This window comes from Nyctereutes procyonoides, unplaced genomic scaffold (assembly GCF_905146905.1).
Source record: "Nyctereutes procyonoides isolate TBG_1078 unplaced genomic scaffold, NYPRO_anot_genome, whole genome shotgun sequence".
NCBI lineage: Eukaryota > Metazoa > Chordata > Mammalia > Carnivora > Canidae > Nyctereutes > Nyctereutes procyonoides.
The window spans coordinates 16,115,950-16,133,601 of record NW_026575137.1 but is presented as its reverse complement, the minus strand read 5'-3'; the positions used below and the strand labels follow the sequence as shown (position 1 = coordinate 16,133,601).

Here is a 17,652-nt window from a genome sequence, read left to right as displayed (position 1 = left end):
CTTTGTCACAGAAGACCTTGATCTGGCAGTAAGCTCTATGAATGGGCTTATTGCTACGATTATTATAACTGTATGTATCAATCTGAATCATCAAAGGAAGTCCTTTCACCCCTTTCTGGGAGGAGAAATCTGTACTCAGGCAATTCACAGTGATGAAAATCTGAGGGTGGGAGAAAGAAAGGAAAAAGTTCAGAAGTCACCATAAAAAGGATCCATTATAAAAATGCATAAGCCTTAGACTTAGAAGCAAAATACTAAATAATCTCATAAGGACAGCTGAAGAATATTTGGATACTCTGAAATAAGAACATGCTGAGCACATAAAACATGATATATTACAGAATTTATGATTTAAATATATAAAAATTGTTGCTTTCACATTAAATCTTGAAATAGACATACTTTCCTTCAAGTGTGTCACAAAATCTTACTTCTTTTTCAAACATGAATAAACCAGATGTGTAAAGCATTATCTCTGCAACATATTAAAGCTATAACTTCTAATTATATCACTTTCTCAAATCTCTGACCTGTGGGGTCAAAACAAAAACAAAAACAAAACTCAATAGCATCTTCCTTGCACACTACTGTGCTGAAACAGTGATTTGTTTATATACCTGTTTTTCCTACCTGACTCTTAACTTTGAGATTCGAGACCACTTCTTAGATTTTTGTATTAGTGGTACCTAATTTACATATCAGTAAAGGACCACATCCATAGGAAGGCTAAGATGAAAGGTCTTTATGACATACTACTTATGACCACCTTGTGAAACATGCCACAGACTCTCACTTTTCCAGCCACCATCTGAAAACAAGTGGCTAGAAATGATCTAATGATGGATACATTCATTTCATTCAATCATTCTTTTTATTCATTTGATTCTTCATTCATCCTGTAAACATCAACATAAGCCCACGGTGGGTCAAACACAACAGTATATACCCTAGGGACAGAGACGAAGGCCAGACCCCAGTTTCATGTAGTAGATAGTTCAAAAGGAAGATGAATAATCCAGTAAGAACCACCACAGGGTGGTCAAGGCTCTCCAATGAGAGCTGTGTACAGAGGCTATGAGAACATAGAACACAGCACCAAACCTGGAAGACGTGTGTGAAACAGAACCCTTGTAGACACTGGGATGAGATGATGGACTCCACAAATGCTTGTGAATTATTTAGGAATAGTAGAGAAAACGAATGGCTAAAAATGAAAATGTCAAGTGACTCAGGGGAGCTGAGTGATAGAGACCACTGAGAAAGAGTACACCATGCCTGTTTCTCCTCCTGAGCTTGCAGGGCAAAAATAGACAATGCTGTCTGCGGCTCCTGGAGATGCCTTAACTACAGAGAACACTCATGCATGACACAAATATTTTTAAATACCTACTATGTTCCTGAGATTGTGCTAGGTACTAGCATGGATGCACTAGTTATGGTCCTATAATCACAGAAATCAGAGGCTAGGTGGGGAGAGAGAGGCAATATGATGGTGCCCTAAAGATTCTAATAACTTCGTCAAATGCTCATCTATTTTTAGGTCAAACAAATAAAAGCAACTTTCCTGGGAACACTTGACTTCTTTTATTGTTATTGTTATTACTGACAGCAGGGTTATCTTGGCCAGAATGTATAAAACACAGCTTTATGCCCCCAAATCAGTGATCACTCTGGGGAGCTATGCAATTGCCCCTATTTTTGACTACATATTTCATAAAGAAATCTTCCTGTAATAACTGTCATCCACAGGGGTCCTCGATGCAGACTGGTTTTTTGTACTCTCTCATAACATCTGCCTAGTACTACAGAAGCAGGAAGAGAACAGTGTGTTCAGAGGCCCATTTCCTAAGGTATTAGGATTCACACTCAGGTCAGGTCAGTGTTCCCTTAACCACAGATGGGATGCCCCACTTCCAGGTAGCTGCCGCCGGTCTCTCAGGGCCTACAGAACACCTTCCCCCATGTCCGCTATGAAGCTGTCCCACTCTGTCTGCCTTTGAGTCTCTGCCAAATGGAATCACCCATATATCAGGCATAGTGGACCACACTCCGACAGGCAGGATGCAATATTAACGGTGACCTTTGTCAGCTCCAATCACAAGTAAGACAGCTGGGCTGATGGAACGTATATATTTATAAGGGCCACTTGAGTAGGACAGATCCAACTGGCCATATGCTACAAGAAATAGGCTAACCTCTTGTTGGAGGAGTGGGAAGAGCCAGCCACCCGTAGCTAGAGTGCCAAAAGAGCAACAACACAACTTGATTCTACCTAGACATGCTTACATTAGTTTCCTTTAATAGAAACAGATTCTTAGTGGAAGGTCCAATGGGCTCTCTTTGACTTGTGGCATCCTGGTTCTACAGAGTAAACAACATGAGAATCCGCCTTCTATGCTGGGGGAGTTGGCAGCGCCCAGAATTATCCTAACAGGCAGGGATTTTATAGTAGAGTTGGTGCTGCTCTCCCCTCGCCTGGCTGCCTGAACTAATAGCAAAGCACAGTTTCAGTGCCTGATGGTATCAATCAGAGTCTTGCTGTGCTGCACTCAAAACCTACGTGGTTGAACTTTAACTGCAGTTAGGAGGCAGAGGGGTTGGGAAGGTATGGAAGGGCACGAACTAAAACCTTGGCTTGAGAACTGATAAGCATTTATTTGTTTCATCTTGCAAACCCAACCATGTCCCAGTTCCATGCACAGCAGGCAAATGTGAAAGCCAATTTCTTGGAAGTTTATCTACAAAGCACTGAAGCACTGTTTGCAAATGTGTATTACAGAAACTTAGGGAAAAGGTATGCTTTCCCCCACTAAATGTTCATCCAAATATCAAGCACAGAAAATTCTTAACTCCAGTAGGAGCCCTGATTATGTGAAGAGCATATATAAATGCCATGAAAATTGGGTCTGTCACCCAATAATTATGAATGTTACATATGTTCATATAACGTTTTCAAAGTCTCAGTCTTTAATTTTCCTATAATTTTGACAGTACATAATTTATTCTTTAGAAAAATATTAATTAAACCAGGTATATCTAGGCAGATAATAGATAGTATTTAAATTTTGTCATTGGTTCAAAAATCGATTCAGATACACTGTAATTTATTTGAGAAAGAGAGAGAGCATGAGCAGAGGTAATGGCAGGAGAGGGAGAAGCAGACTCCTTGCTGAGCAGGGAGCCCAATGCAGGGCTTGATCATGAGTTGAGAGACTCCTTGCTCTGAGATCATGACCTGAGCCAAAGGCAGATGCTTAACTCACTGAGCCACTCAGGCACCCCACTACTGACATTTCTTAATAAAATATTTTTACATATGAATTGCAATTTCCATTTTATAGTTCCAACATTAAGACAAGTGACCTTCTCCAGATTATAGTAACCCTCAGTTGTACACTGTGCATGTAGTAAGATTTATTAAAATAAATACAGATCAATGGGCTTTAGAATTACTACATTAACTTAATTATTAATTCCTAAGATTTTTTTTCAAGAGCTTGTCTTTAAAATAAACAGGTCTGTCTTTGATTTACAAAACAATTTGGGATTTAAAAAATCACAATGTCTCTGACTTGATGCAAAACATCTATTTTTTTCCTCTTTAAAACAACTGTAGGGGATCCCTGGGTGGCTCAGCGGTTTAGCGCCTGCCTTCGGACCAGGGCATGATCCTGGAGTCCCGGGATTGAGTCCCACATCGGGCTCCCTGCATGAAGCCTACTTCTCCCTCTGCCTGTGTCTCTCTCTCTCTCTGTGTGTCTCTCATGAATAAATAAATAAAATCTTAAAAAAAATAAAACAACTGTATTTTGCATCTTTAAGAATCTTCTACATAAAGAGAAAGCTACTTATTATTTCCTTATATTGAGACTCCAAAGAGCTCTTTTCCAAGAAATTGCACATGCATTAGCCTTCAAATTACAGCAACATAGCATACACCAAGATATCAGCATTTTTTATCTAAAACACAAATTATATATAAATACATAAGTGTTCTCTTGCCAATTTCCCCACTCTGTTTTCCTCTTGGTTCTCGAAATTATTAAAGACCATATGGATGGTTTTCTTAAACATCAGCAGTTTTCTTCTATTTTATATGATGGTATTTGGGTGCAGATGCAATGCCAAATTGAGACAGAAAGGCTAAAAGTAGATGATATGAACATGTGATATCTCAGCCTTGGGCATTCATTCATTGCCTTCGTGCATTCATTTATCAAATATTTATCAAGTATCTTCTGTCTATGCCTGGCATTATGTCACATAGTGGGACACATGAATCTGTGTCTTAGGGTAGACTCCCTACCCTAAGAGAGGTTGCTATTTTGTGGAGGATCTAAGAAAGTCAGATTTACTGACACCTCCATTTATATAGCACTTTTAGGGGATGATTTAAAACCTGACAATATATGTCTTTATCTTCTCCTACAGATACTCTGGGTATGCTTGTATATACATACATACATACACAGTGTATCATATTTTTCCATATTCTTTTAGACCTCAACTTTTTCCATTTCAAGAACATACCAAGCTTGTTCCCAGGTGACAGCCTCCACTATTTGTCATGCCCTCTATCTCCAATGCTGTCCTCACAGACTACCCCATACACTGTCAGCTCCTTCTCATTCAGATACCAGTCCAATGTCAACTTTTCAGAAATACTGGCTTTGACCAGCCCATCTAGAGTTGTCTTCCTCCTCCTCTTCCCATTTCAGCCCATGACCAGAAGCAAACTCTATTACCTTGCTCTTTTCTATTTTCTTCATAGTACTTAATATTGTTTGGATTTATCTTGTCGTTTATGTTTAATGCTTAATCTCCTGTCTGCTCCGTGAGGCTGCAAGCTCATAAGAGGAGGCCCTTGTCTGCCTCAAGGTCACTCTATTCCTAGTGCCAGTCCCATGACAGACACTCAACAAATATTTATCCAATGAATTAAGAGAAAATTACTTTCCTAAATACACATTTCCCCTTTATCCATGCTCTTGCCTTCATAAGCCAAATCTTCTAGGAGCTGGGATTGCTTCAAGTAGCTGAAGTCATCGAAATAATACAGCAGTAAGCTGCTCAGGCCAGTTTTATCCTTGAAATTTGTTATCTGTATACCAACACATGTAAATTGAGCACCAACTATATATTCAATATAAATATATATGTGTATGTATGTACATGTATATATGCCATGGAGGATGCTATTTATAGATGCTATGGGAAAAACAGAAGTGTACAGTACATGCCTATTCTCAAAGGAAAGGAGGAATATAACTGTTTTTGCTACTGTGTAATGAATACCATTAGATACCAAACTGACAATCCCAGACTATACATGTAGTTAAGACTTCATGAAAAGGAGAGAAATCAGCAAGGTAGCCAGGGAAGATCTGATGTAGGAGTCTTGAGCTTAAAGACAGATGGATGCGACTCTGAAAAGAGTGAAGAGGTCAGTCTAATGGGAGGGGAGGGTTTGTGTTGGGGAGGTTGAGGAGCCTGAAGGGAACTGGTGAGGAAGAGGCCAACCAAGATGTTTATGTCTCTGTGATCAAGTAATGAACACCTGATGAGGTCAAGTGTGTAATATCAGGGCTAGGACAGATAGAACTCTGGCCATAGTATCCAAAGTCCATGTTACAAAGAGGAAAAGGGGAATGATGGCTGAGCAAAGGCCACCAAGTTCAGAAGTAATTAGTATTTGCACCCCTTTGAAAGGCCAGACTAATGGAGACAGAGGCAGGAAGCTAAATTGCTGGGGTGAGACAGGAGTTGGAGATGGAGAGAAGGCATCTCAGCCTGAGAAGTCTGGCAGCAAGCAGCAGGGCCAAATGCAAGTGTTCTTCCAAGATGGAGGAGGTGTTCACACAATAAGAGAGGATGAATATAAGAGGCTGCAGAAAGGTGGAGTGTGGGACCTAAGAGCCTCGGAGGCAAAGATTAAATAGGATTGACTCAAAAGTGAAGTATTATAAGAAAAAAGTCAGAGCTTTCTCTGAAATCAGAAGCCAAGTGAGAGGAAAGCACAGCAAAAAGAAAAAGAAAGAAAGAAAGAAAGAAAGAAAGAAAGAAAGAAAGAAAGAAAGAAAGAAAGAAAGAAAAAAAGAAAAGAAAGAAGAAGAAAAAAAGTACAGGAAACTCAAAATTATTATGTACCCAGTGTAGATCACAGCAGTGTGGCCTTGGACTAATTATTTCACCTTTCTGAGCCTCACTGGCCTCATTTTTAAATAGGTACAACAATCCCTACCTTGATAGTGTGACACTTTAAAATGAGAGGGCGTTTTAAATTGTAAAGTGCTATGAAAATCGAAGGGAGTTTTTCCTCCTCACTATGGTGCCTATCTTCGCAGATACCTGGTCTCCCAGGTGCTCCTAGTCTCTGACCCCAAGCCTTTCCTCACCCCCAGGACACAGCCCATAGGCCATCCATTTTGCTCTCCAAACTGCCCCTGCAAGGCTGCTCTCAGATCCCAGTTCGAGTCTTCCTTCCTCTCTGGATTCTCTCTCAAGGCATTTTGTGATGCTATCTCCAAATGGTTTAAAGGCAGATTCGTTAGGACTCTTGTTAATCTGAGCAAAAAAGATATTTAATGGAGATGAACTGATTTTAAAAGCAGAAAAACCTATCTCTGCACACCACTTTTAGAGGGATGGAGTCACAGGTTTTGATAGAAAGCAAGAGAGAAATCTCTCATGCAGAACCTTTATGGCTCTTGCGACTGCTGGTTTCTGCCATAGCGCTGTGTCACCTGAACACAGCTTGTGAAACAGCACCTCAGGATAAGGAAGAATGTGGGCCTTGCATAACAGTGGGTTGGGTTGTCTCACAAATAATGAGCTCCCGGTCAGAGGAAGAATGTCCGCAAGACTGAAAGATTTACTTACTCAATTTGCTGATCATTTATTACTATTGTGATCCTTTTCGGTTCATGCTTAATACTTAAAACTTGTACTGAGTCTGTAATACTATGGCACGAAATTCAAAACGTACCCAGGTGCCTTTTAAAGAGTTAACCACACCCATCCTGCATAGCTCCCCAAACAACCAACAGTTTCAGTTTCCCGTGTATCCTTCTAAAAATATGCTACGCAATACATATTATTATTTTTATACAAATGGCACCACAGTAAACATACAATTCTGCACCTTGCTTTACTAAATACATTTTGAAAGATATCTTTTCTTTTTTAAAGAGCCATGAAATACGGAGTGATAATTTCTTTAACATTGGGTTGTTTCTAGTCTTTTCATCTTACAATGACATGTCTTTCAACACAGATTGTGTACACATGTGCATATAAACTATTGGCGGTATAGAGGTGTCAGTGACTTTTTTAGTCTGACTTTTGTTCCTCACTATTTTACTGAAATCTCTTTCTTCAAGGCCAGCCTTCTCTATAGCAAATTTATAAGCAGGGATTCTCGAATGTAGTATGTATCCAGGAGTTCTTGTTAACATACAGATTATAGGGCCAGATCCCCGAGTTTCCAATTCAGTAGGTCTGAGGTGAAAGATCCAAGTATTTGCATTTCTAACTCTTTCCCCAGTTGAGATGGATGATGCACGTGAGGGACCAAGCTTTGGGAAACCACTGCCTACAACACTGACTTCACTGCTCAGTTCTTCCTTCTCTCTCCACCTCCCCTGCCTCTCCCTTCTCCTGTACTCTTCCTCCTGACCATCCCTTCCTTGTCTGGTTCCTCCTCCAACATCCCTAATTGGGATGAGTCTAAAGTCCTATCCTTGACCCCCATTTGCCCACTGTCCAATTCTTTCTGCGGCAGTCTCCTCCTCTTTCATGACTTCTATTCTCCCCTTTTTACAAACAATTCTGAACTTCTCTCCTGCTCCATAATTCCCTGCTCTACTCTGCATCTTCGAGCACCCTGTTCTGCCACTGGCATGCTCTTCTTTCCAACTTCCACATGCTTAAAATTACAACTGACCCTTAGGACACTGCTCATAAGCCAAATCCTCCCCCACGTCTTCCCTGGAATCTTTAAGTGCTGGAGTATTTCCAAGGGAAGTATAAATGTGTGTGTGTGTGTGTGTGTGTGTGTGTGTGTGTGTGTGTGTGTGTAAGCGAGAAAAGATAAAGGAAATCTGGCAAAACATTAACAATGAGTCAGTCTCAGTGAAGGGTATGCAGCATCAATTGTATTATTTTTTCAACTTTTCATTTGTAATTTCTTCAAGTAAAAAGTTGGGGACATTTTAAAATAAAAAACAGAGTTCTCTCCCTTTCCAGAACTTTCCCGGCACCTTAACTCTATTTTTATTAGCGTCCTCATAACTCTTCCTCTCGAATTACATTAGTTACAGCTATGTCTTACTTCTTAATCTGGCTAAAATGTTCTCTGAGAGCAGACACTTTTGCCTGGCTTATCTGTCCATGAATTTCCACCACCTGGCCTAGCACACAATATGCAGCAGGCAAGTTGCTTCAAAGGAGTGACTGTCCCTTTGTCAGCGATGGTGTAGAATATATTACCGCTAGATCCTCCCCAAACAAAAAGGCAGTATTCAAAGAGCTCATGATTTAGACAGTCCAAAGGGGGAATTCTATCTCTGCTGTGTGTTAGCTGTGCAACTTTAGTTAAGCTAACTAACCTCTCTGGGCTTCAAATTCTTCATTATATAAATGCAAAGAAATGCTATCCACTTGAAATATGAATAGTGCATAATATATATAAAATACCTGGCAGGCTGCCTAGTATACAGTAATCACTGAGCAACATTAACTGTGGTACATGTGCATGTGTGCACGTGCACAAACACACACACACACACCAGCCTGTGAAATCCAAATCTGTAACTTAATTCTGAGCACTTAACAACAGTTCATGCATGGAAGTTACAGAGCCCTAAACAGAATTCAGTCCAGAAACCATGGATACACCACATCCTAACCAAAGATCAGGGGGTTGATTTCTTCAGGGAGATGCCTTCCGCAGATTATTCCTTCTATATATGAATCAAGTCTAGCTTTATAGTTTTTCCTGCCATCCATTACCTTATAAAACTGGAACAAAGGCATGGCTTTGTTTAAGTTCAATACCAAAGACTCCAGCAAATGTTTACCTTTCCCTTCTAAAACTTCCTTCACCCACACCACGCCCCAGCAAACACATAAAAATGCCATTTCCCCTGCTTTGCAGTGTGTGTCTTGACCTTTCAAGACCCCTTGCAGGAGCCTTCCCCAGACCTTTCTTTACTTTTGAGACCATGAAAGATGCCTTATAATATTCTCGACCCTTCCATTAGACTACTAGATTAAAATTGTGTCCTACTTAGACAAAAAATTGGGATGTAACTTTTTCTTAATCAGTAATATCTATCAACCTGATGTCATCCTAGAGTGTCTTATAAGCAGAGAGAGAATTCCTCAGACTGCTGGCAGGAGATTGGGGAGTGGGGGAATGAACTAGGCCATGAACCCACAGAGCATCAAGAGTATAGTCTTCTTTGGCTAGTCCTCTGGCTTCTTTTTTCATCCTGAAAATCAATATTTATATATCTTGTCTCCTTTCTTGGTGTCCAGCACTGGAATTTGGCAGAAAGAGAACACAGGCCATTTAGAAACATCTTCCTGAAAGGCAAGATTTGTCAAAACTACCAAGACTATAATTTTCTAAGTGCTGTAAGGTGGCCCAATAAACGCTGATTAAATATTTTAGACCAAACCGAGATACTGGAAGGGATAGAGAAGGAAAGAGGGAAGAAATACCAATTTAATGGATTTGCCATGTTTTGGTTATTTTCCACAAAAAGAGACTGAATAACTTGCAATGTACAAGACTTTTACATAGCCTGTGATCAAAGCATTGGTGTTTCTACCAGCCTGTCTTTTAAACTACTAAAATTGAGATAATGAGGACAGAAAGGCTGTTTTCTCCATCCATTAGCAGCTGATAGAGCAAAAAGCTAGGCTTCACTTGGTGACCACTAGTTGTACCCTGAAAAGACAGCATGGGAAGAGAAAGAGTTGACCCACACAGAGAGAAAAGGAAGAACCCTGGACTTTACATGAACAGAGTAAGTCACCCTACATGATAGTTCTACAGTACGCAGGAATCTGTAACACAGGCCGCACCAAATGTCCTTAAGTCCAGGGCAGCTGCAGGACCATGCTAAGACATTAAAGGAACTTCATGTCCCTCTTTAAGGATGGATTTACAAATATAGGAGATAACCTTTTACTCTCAACTTCCACTTTGATTTTTTGGCTCAACCAGCTGACTCATCTCAGGACATCCATGCTTCCATCCTTCAAACTGGATCTCAGTTCTCATATAATATCCCCTTGGGATCAGAGCAAAATCAGACATAAGGACAATAAGTATAAGGCCCAAATATTAAGGGAAATAGAGCCCAGAAGAAATATCAACATGCATCCCCTTGACTTGAATTTCCTCACAATTTGAAAAATTACGTGGAAATCTCTTTCATAATCCAGTCATTTAAAGCATCCAAAGGGACTCAAAGTTAGAGGAATCTACCTCTAAAATAAATATGGCCTATGTGTAAATATTTGCTTCAAATTTACTAGATTGGTAAATGTGGGCTTTCATTTACTGCATTTCTTAGGTTGCAAACAAAAAGCTAATAGCCAATGTTTGTGCCTTGTGCAACCTTTACTTTCTCTAATAATGATCACCAATCTTGCTTTGTATTTTTTGTTGTTGTTGTACTTCCTGCATGGTATTGCAGAAAAGAGAATAGTCTTCATGGTTCATAACAATGTCGTAACGCATAACACATAACAGAAGAAAAAGTGTAAAAGAAACATGTATGTAAATAATGTAAATTAGTTTGAAATGAAATTCAGGATACCAGGGAAAGGAGCTAGAGAAAAGTGAGGAACATGGAGTACAAAAGTATCACACTATGGTGAAGAAGTTACATTGCAAAGCATGCACTGATCTTTAATTAATACAGAGTGAAGTAATGATTATGCAAATGAGATCACTAATGTTAAGTAAACACACACCCAGTTGAACAGTCCTCACTCTCATATGATATCCATAGATAATGTACACCAGGGTAACCAAAGACACGGACAGGGAGAGACCTGTGTGCTAGAAGTACTGGATCAGTGAGACCATCTTCGTTGGTGGGAAGTACAGAGAAGAGATAGAGGTTGGCAAAAGCAGGGTGACTTAATTGAACTGCTTTGCTCAAGGAGATGGGACTCATCATTTGTTGTCTTTTTTTTTTTTTTTTTGGACCTGTACTCCATAAACTTCTTTAAGAAGGAAAATCATAGTATGCTTTGGTCTAAAAAGAAATGCAGATTTCTCTCTGTTGGGATGATTAAGAGTATGGACTCTGGACTCTGAAGGGACATGTTTAAAGTCGGCCTTGTCCACTTGCCTAATCTTACAATGCTTCCTATGTAGAAAGTCGATATTTAGTGGAATCAGAACTGAGATACACAGGAAAATGACCTAAGATGTCTCAGAGCTTCTCTGCTCCCCACTCCACCCTGACCAAGTCTCAACCCTACCCCCACAATCTCAGCACAAAAATTTGCAAACAGGTATAAAAACATAATACCTTATCTGTGTCCTTGATCCTTTCTAAAATTGCAACAACTTTCTGTCTATGAGTTCCTCCCCAAACGCCCAAATGCAGGAAGAACATTCACTGCTGATATGACAGAGCAGAACCCTGGACTGGCCTGTTCCCTGAAGTCCTTCCTGCAATTCAGCACAGAGAGGGAAAGGAGGCATAAAATAGGAGGGTAATCACTCCTTCTGCAAACAGAAGTGACAGGCAGCAAAAAGTAACCCAGGAGATGCAATTTCATATTATTGAATTATTATAGATTCTTTTAAAAATCAGAGATGGGAGATAGGGTAGTAGTGGGTGTATCTGACTACTTGGTTATCTAGCAGTGCTGGTAAGTGACGGAGGACGAACATTCTTACTGGATCAAGATCATTCCAAAGGCTTGGATGCAGAGGGATTAAAAAAGTCTTCATGGGAAGAAGCTTCCTTCATCTTAGTTTATAAACCATTAAGAAGCCTGAAGCATAGAAATGGTGGGGGTGGGGGTGTGTGTGGAATTGCTATGGTGTTCCCGTGGAAAGACACAAAAAGGAAACTTGTTTCTCAAAGCACTAAGTAGCATCTTAATGCTCAAGTAATTGTCTGTGGTCACATGAGAGAGGCCTTTGTAGCACATTGAGGTTGGTTTAATCTTGAAATCATGGTGAATAGAGAAATCGGCACTGGACAAAAATAAAGGGCCCCATTTCAAGAATCTCTTTAGAAATCTGGGAGAAAGGGGAGCCTGTAATTAAGGTTTGCTGCACTCCTACTCTGGGGGTGATGTCATTGCCTGGAGAAGGGCAGTGCTCCGTGCCAGCAATCTGAGCTCACCGCTCTCCAATAATTCAATAGGGTCTTGCATGGGAATTCCTCATCCTGGGGATTAGTGAGCAGCAAATCTACTTTATAGGTACCAATGTTTGGCTAAGTGGAAAAAAGAATTGAAATGACCTTGTAAATGGGAGTCCTGAAAGAACACAGCACTGTGATCTTCTCATTAGAATCACATGGATTGGACCCTAAAACTCTGTCAACATCTACCTGGCTCCCCTTCCTGCCATCTGCCAGCTAAGAAAACTGAAGCTCAGGAGGGGAAAGTCACAAAGCCAGCTATTCCAGGGCCACAACTAGCACCTGATGGCTTGGATTCCATTTCAGGGCTGTTTCTCCTGTATGATGCAGTGCTCCATCCCCCCAATTTCCAATCTGTGACAGCGTGGGCCCTGAGACCCTCGCCCACCCAGATATTGCCTGAGTCATTCCCAGGGACTCCAGTTCATGTTACATGAGCTCCCAGATTGCACAGACCCCGAGGGGAAAATAATGTCCTGTTGAAGACTATTTCTGCTGCTTGTGTCACTGCGCAGAGGGGCACTGTGGTACAACCAGCAAAACCGGTTCTGGGTGGAAGAACTCTGATAGTCCTGCCAGAACCATGCTGCAATTGAGACAGAATCTGGCCTTAATCCCCAGACCTCATTTTAACTAATAGTTTTAACACCTTCCCTAGCCCAACTTTTCCCTACCCTTACATTAAACGATTGGAGTTTCACGTCCTTTCTTCTGTTTATGCTTAAGGAGAGCTAGAAATAAAATGTAAGGCAGCAACAAAAGAAAGAAGTAGGAACTGTACTCTAGAAAAAGCTATAAACCTTTATCATGAGGTCTTGATTATAGATATGTGGTAAGACTACCAAATACTAGGCTGTTGTTGTTTTTGTTTTTAACATTTTATTTTATTTATTTATTCATGAGAGACAGAGGCAGAGACATAGATAGATAGGCAGAGGGAAAAGCAGGTTCCCTGTGGGGAGCCTGATGCAGGACTCGATCCCAGGACCCGAGGATCATGACCTCAGCCAAAGTCAGAGGCTCACCCACTGAGTCATTTAGGTGTCCCTGTTACTGTTTTTTTTAGTGAGTGTCCCAAAACTTAAATCTCCAGATAAAAGTTACCCTCTAACATAGTTATCATAGGAAAAGATATGGTTTTCTCAAATGAAGCTGCTGTGACTCAAAGTATATTTGTAGCATTTCTTGTGACATTGCCATCTTTAAAGCTGGTCTTGTACAAGAGAAATCTCATTTTTAACTGTGCAGTGGTGTTATCCAACTTAATATGTACTTATATTTGGGCCCAAGTGATTTTTGATGTTTTTCTTTAAACATCTTCAAAGATTTACTACCGTCACGGGCATTCAAAAGGTCACAGCAACCCTCTCAAACAGTGCTGACACAAGGCTTGCTGCCAAAGGCCTAGCCAAAGGAACCAGAGAATGCTGGAGGGGCTCCTGGCCCCACTACTCTCTGACATCTTGTGTCAACCTCAATTGGCTATTACTTTCCCCAACTCTGAAAACCAGTGATGGAAACTGCATATTCAGTTGAGGGAGTGTGGTTGAGGCATAAAAACTCAGATGTCCTTGAGGACCAGGTAAGGAAAGTTCCAGAATGGAAAAGGCCAAAGAAAGTATTAAAAAGAACAGCTAGTACCTCACAAGAACCACTCTTGGCCTTGCAAATGCTTGACCTCACGGGTGCCAGAATCTTTCATTACACAAAAGAATCTGGAAGCCTAGATTAAAAAAAATCATCATCTCTTGATTATTAAATGTGGGCAAAAATTTTTAAATTTGAAATATAGCTACCTAAATGCATGACACACACACACATATACACACACACACATTCTGTGGGCCACATGAGAGGTGTAGGTCATAACTTGGTGTCCTCTGGCCATGTACACCAAAATAACATGTGACATTGATTGGAGTGCCAGCTTTGAAGCCCACAGATTTCTCTGTTGATATTACAAATAGTAACTTGAAAGCATGGACAACAGCTCCTGAGAAGCCAATCTTATAAAAATTAAAACTCTTCTGTGAGAGGGACACTTTTACTTCTTACTTTGTTGAAGCTCTTTTCTCAACAACCATAAAAATCTGTTTTTTGCAAACTGCTTATTATAAAATCAATACTATTTTATTTTTTAAAGATTTATTCACTTATTTTGAGAGAGAGAGAGAAAGAGAGTGAGTACATGGGAGCGCAGGGGGGAGGGGCAGAGGGAAGAATCTCAAGTAGACTGCCTGCTGAGCCCAGAGCCTGTCAAGGCTCCACCTCACAACCCTGAAATCAGGACCTAAATCAAAATCAAGAGTCAGATGCTTAAAATCAGATGCCCCTAAAATCAATAATATTTTAAAGAAATATCTTGGGGTCTATAGGTTGAAAAAAAAATTCTAGTCTCCTAAATGAAGTGAATTTAACTTTTATGATGTTTCTTTAAAAATAAACCCTTCTAGTAGTTTGGGGGTAATTATTAGTTTTTTTATTACTTATCGATTAACCCAGACTGCATACAACTGCACCAACCAAGTAAAAGTCACTAAAAATAGATATTAAACAAACAAATTTTGCCACAATAAACAAGATAAAGGATTCTCCACTGCCATTTGTCAAAGTCTACATAAGCTTAAACTTGTCAGCCTGGAACAACGCATATGCACAACCACACACATTGAAAGAACAGTGAGCTCCTACCTGTGGGAGATGAGCATCTGCACTGGGCTAAAAGAAAGGTCAGCCAGAAAAAAAAAAAAAAAAGAAAGAAAGGAAAGAAAGGAAAGAAAGAAAGAAAGAAAGAAAGAAAGAAAGAAAGAAAGAAAGAAAGGAAGGAAGGAAGGTCAGCCCACCCCCAACTTGACTACCTCGCTGGTTCACCAAAGAGCTGCCATCATTTAAGCTATCCTTTCCGGTTAGGCATTTTTTAAAAAATTTATTTAAATTCAATTAATTGATATGTAGTGTATTATTGGTTTCAGAGATAGAGCTCAGTGATTCATCGTCTTATTTAACACCCAGTGCTCATTACATCCCGTGCCCCCCTTAATGCCCAATACCCAGTGACCCTATCCTCCCATTCCCTTCCCCTTCAGCGGCCATCAGTTGGTTTCCTATGATTAAGAAACTCTTATGGTTTGTCTCCCTCTCTCATTTCACTTGTTTTGTTGTTTTCCTCTCTTCCCCTACAGGCCTCCACTGATACATTCACTTCCTAGCACTCACAGTCACAGACTGATGATGAAAACTGGGCTATGAATGCAGTTCACAGTTAGAGCTGGCTTTACAGTGACCAGGTACTTTCGATGACAGGATCCCCCTACCCCCAACACGGTGGGCCTGCCTTTCGCCCCTCACAATGCTGGAAGGTTCCTGGATCCCGTCCCCCACCCTGTCCTAACCTAGGCATGAGGTGTGGTGCAGCAGAGACAACTGGAACTGTGTTGTGTTCGTACATGGGAGGCAACTGAACTGAAGCCCAGGGAGGTCAGATGGCTCGCTAAGGACTCCAACCTCTGCCCCATGGAGCCACTGCACAGATGGCCTTTCATTATCTACCCCAGTCATCTAGCCTCTGAGAGAGTGCGGAATGAAGAGGCAGCACAAGGTTTGCATGAGGAACTCTAAAGGGAGGCGGAGTGGACTGCAGAAGACAAACTTCCCCTACAGTTCTGTGTGGGACCTGACCTCCCACCTGTTGCAACGCGGCTTCCTTCCCTCAGATGCACTGAGCCACTGAACATTCTCCAGGCTGTTCTGGCACTCTGTTGCTGCTTATCCATTTGGGTCACCTTCCTTGGGCTTAAAGCCAATTTCACTTACATTGTTTCATACCTGAGTGAAATGAGACACTGAGCAATTCTTCTTCCATAACTCATGCCCACAAGCTCCCATCCAGCTTCCTTTCTTACCCAGCCTTCCCCCTGCTCACAGACAATGAAGCATTGAAGGTAACTATTTACATTGACCTTTTCATTAGTTTGAAGACAGAGTCTTCTAACACCCTCCTAAATGGTACATAACTGAGGCAGAAAACAAGCTTAGGTTTCATCTGGAACTTCCCCCTAAGTGCAAAAAAAGGATCAAGGATCAGAGAAGCTAAAGAACACAGAAGAGTGGCACAAGCAGGAAGTCTGTAGTTTTCATAAAATCAGAGACTCGTGCCTGGAAAGCAAATCCGAATATCACCAAGTCTTACTTTTTTTTACTCAAATCAGCATGGTGGTAGACATCTGTCCTCAGGACACAACTCGCCAAAGATTTTACCACTGCCCTTTCTAACCAGAGAAAAACAGGAAAAGCTTCAGCACTCAGCATGAAAGACTAGGCTCAAGGTCACAGTGGTGTCTATCCTGCAGCGAGTGAAGGTCAGAGACCTCAGCCCTGCATTCTGTACCTCTCCCTCAAAGAGGGTACACCTGGAAGGACTTATGGGGCCAGAGGCCTACCCAGTTACTTACCTATGGAGACATTAGCTCTGAACACTTTGCTGCCTCTGCAGAAGGGTGCAATCAGGGCTGTTTGGAGGAAACTGCAGTGTGGGTGGAGAAGGTTTTCTAGCCCAGCTTTGCCAGCCCCACATGCTAAAATGAAGCATGGGGACCTGAAGGACTTGGTAGGGACATGCAGCTTGGCCTGTCCTGCAGGAGGCCACAAAGAAGCATGCACTTTTTCTCCTTTACCCCCCAAAAAGGTGATTTCACTGCACATAACTGAATGTGTGTAACTTCTAGAGAAAGAGAACAGGTTCAGTTCCTTTTTTCCTGGCTCAAGTTAACAGATCTTCCCCTATTTACAGAGGCTTTTGCAAAAGAATCATTTGCAGAGAATGGTAGCATTATTTAAAAGGCACAAGAAGTTAATCAATACTATTTTTCCACTCACCTTCGCCTCTTCATTCACATCCCAGGTGAAGGAAACAGCATTATATGCAATCTCCTCAATGTTCCCAATTGTATTAAAGCTCTCCTTGTAATCAGCTATAATATTAAAAAAGAAAAAGATTTTAAGAGAGTAAGACACGTACTGAACTGCCATTTTCCAATGGGGAGAACTTAAACTTGGCTTACTCTTCCAGCTGACCCTCAGCAACAGTTAAGGATTTGTGCTTGTTGATACTCTTACTAATATTTACTCTAGAAGAATGTTCCTCTATTAGAAGAGTAAATCGAGGTCAAGTAATGTTCCTAAAAGATTGGTTTCATTTTTTTTAAGAGGCTTATAAAATTATTAATTTTTCCCTTCCTGGATCTTTAGTCAC

At 40.9% G+C, this 17,652-nt stretch overlaps 1 protein-coding gene across 5 annotated transcripts in view; it reads right to left on the bottom strand.

Annotated features, from left to right (window-relative positions):
- The window catches only part of GRHL2 (grainyhead like transcription factor 2), a 159,972-nt gene that overhangs the window by 43,305 nt on the left and 99,015 nt on the right, over positions 1-17,652 (bottom strand). For all 5 annotated transcript variants that reach the window (XM_055303344.1, XM_055303345.1, XM_055303346.1 and 2 more), the window contains exons 8-9: positions 17,277-17,371; positions 2-160 (exon numbers count right to left, since the gene is read on the bottom strand). In XM_055303344.1, coding sequence (XP_055159319.1) covers positions 2-160; positions 17,277-17,371 — 254 coding nt within the window. The remainder of the gene's footprint in view (position 1; positions 161-17,276; positions 17,372-17,652) is intronic.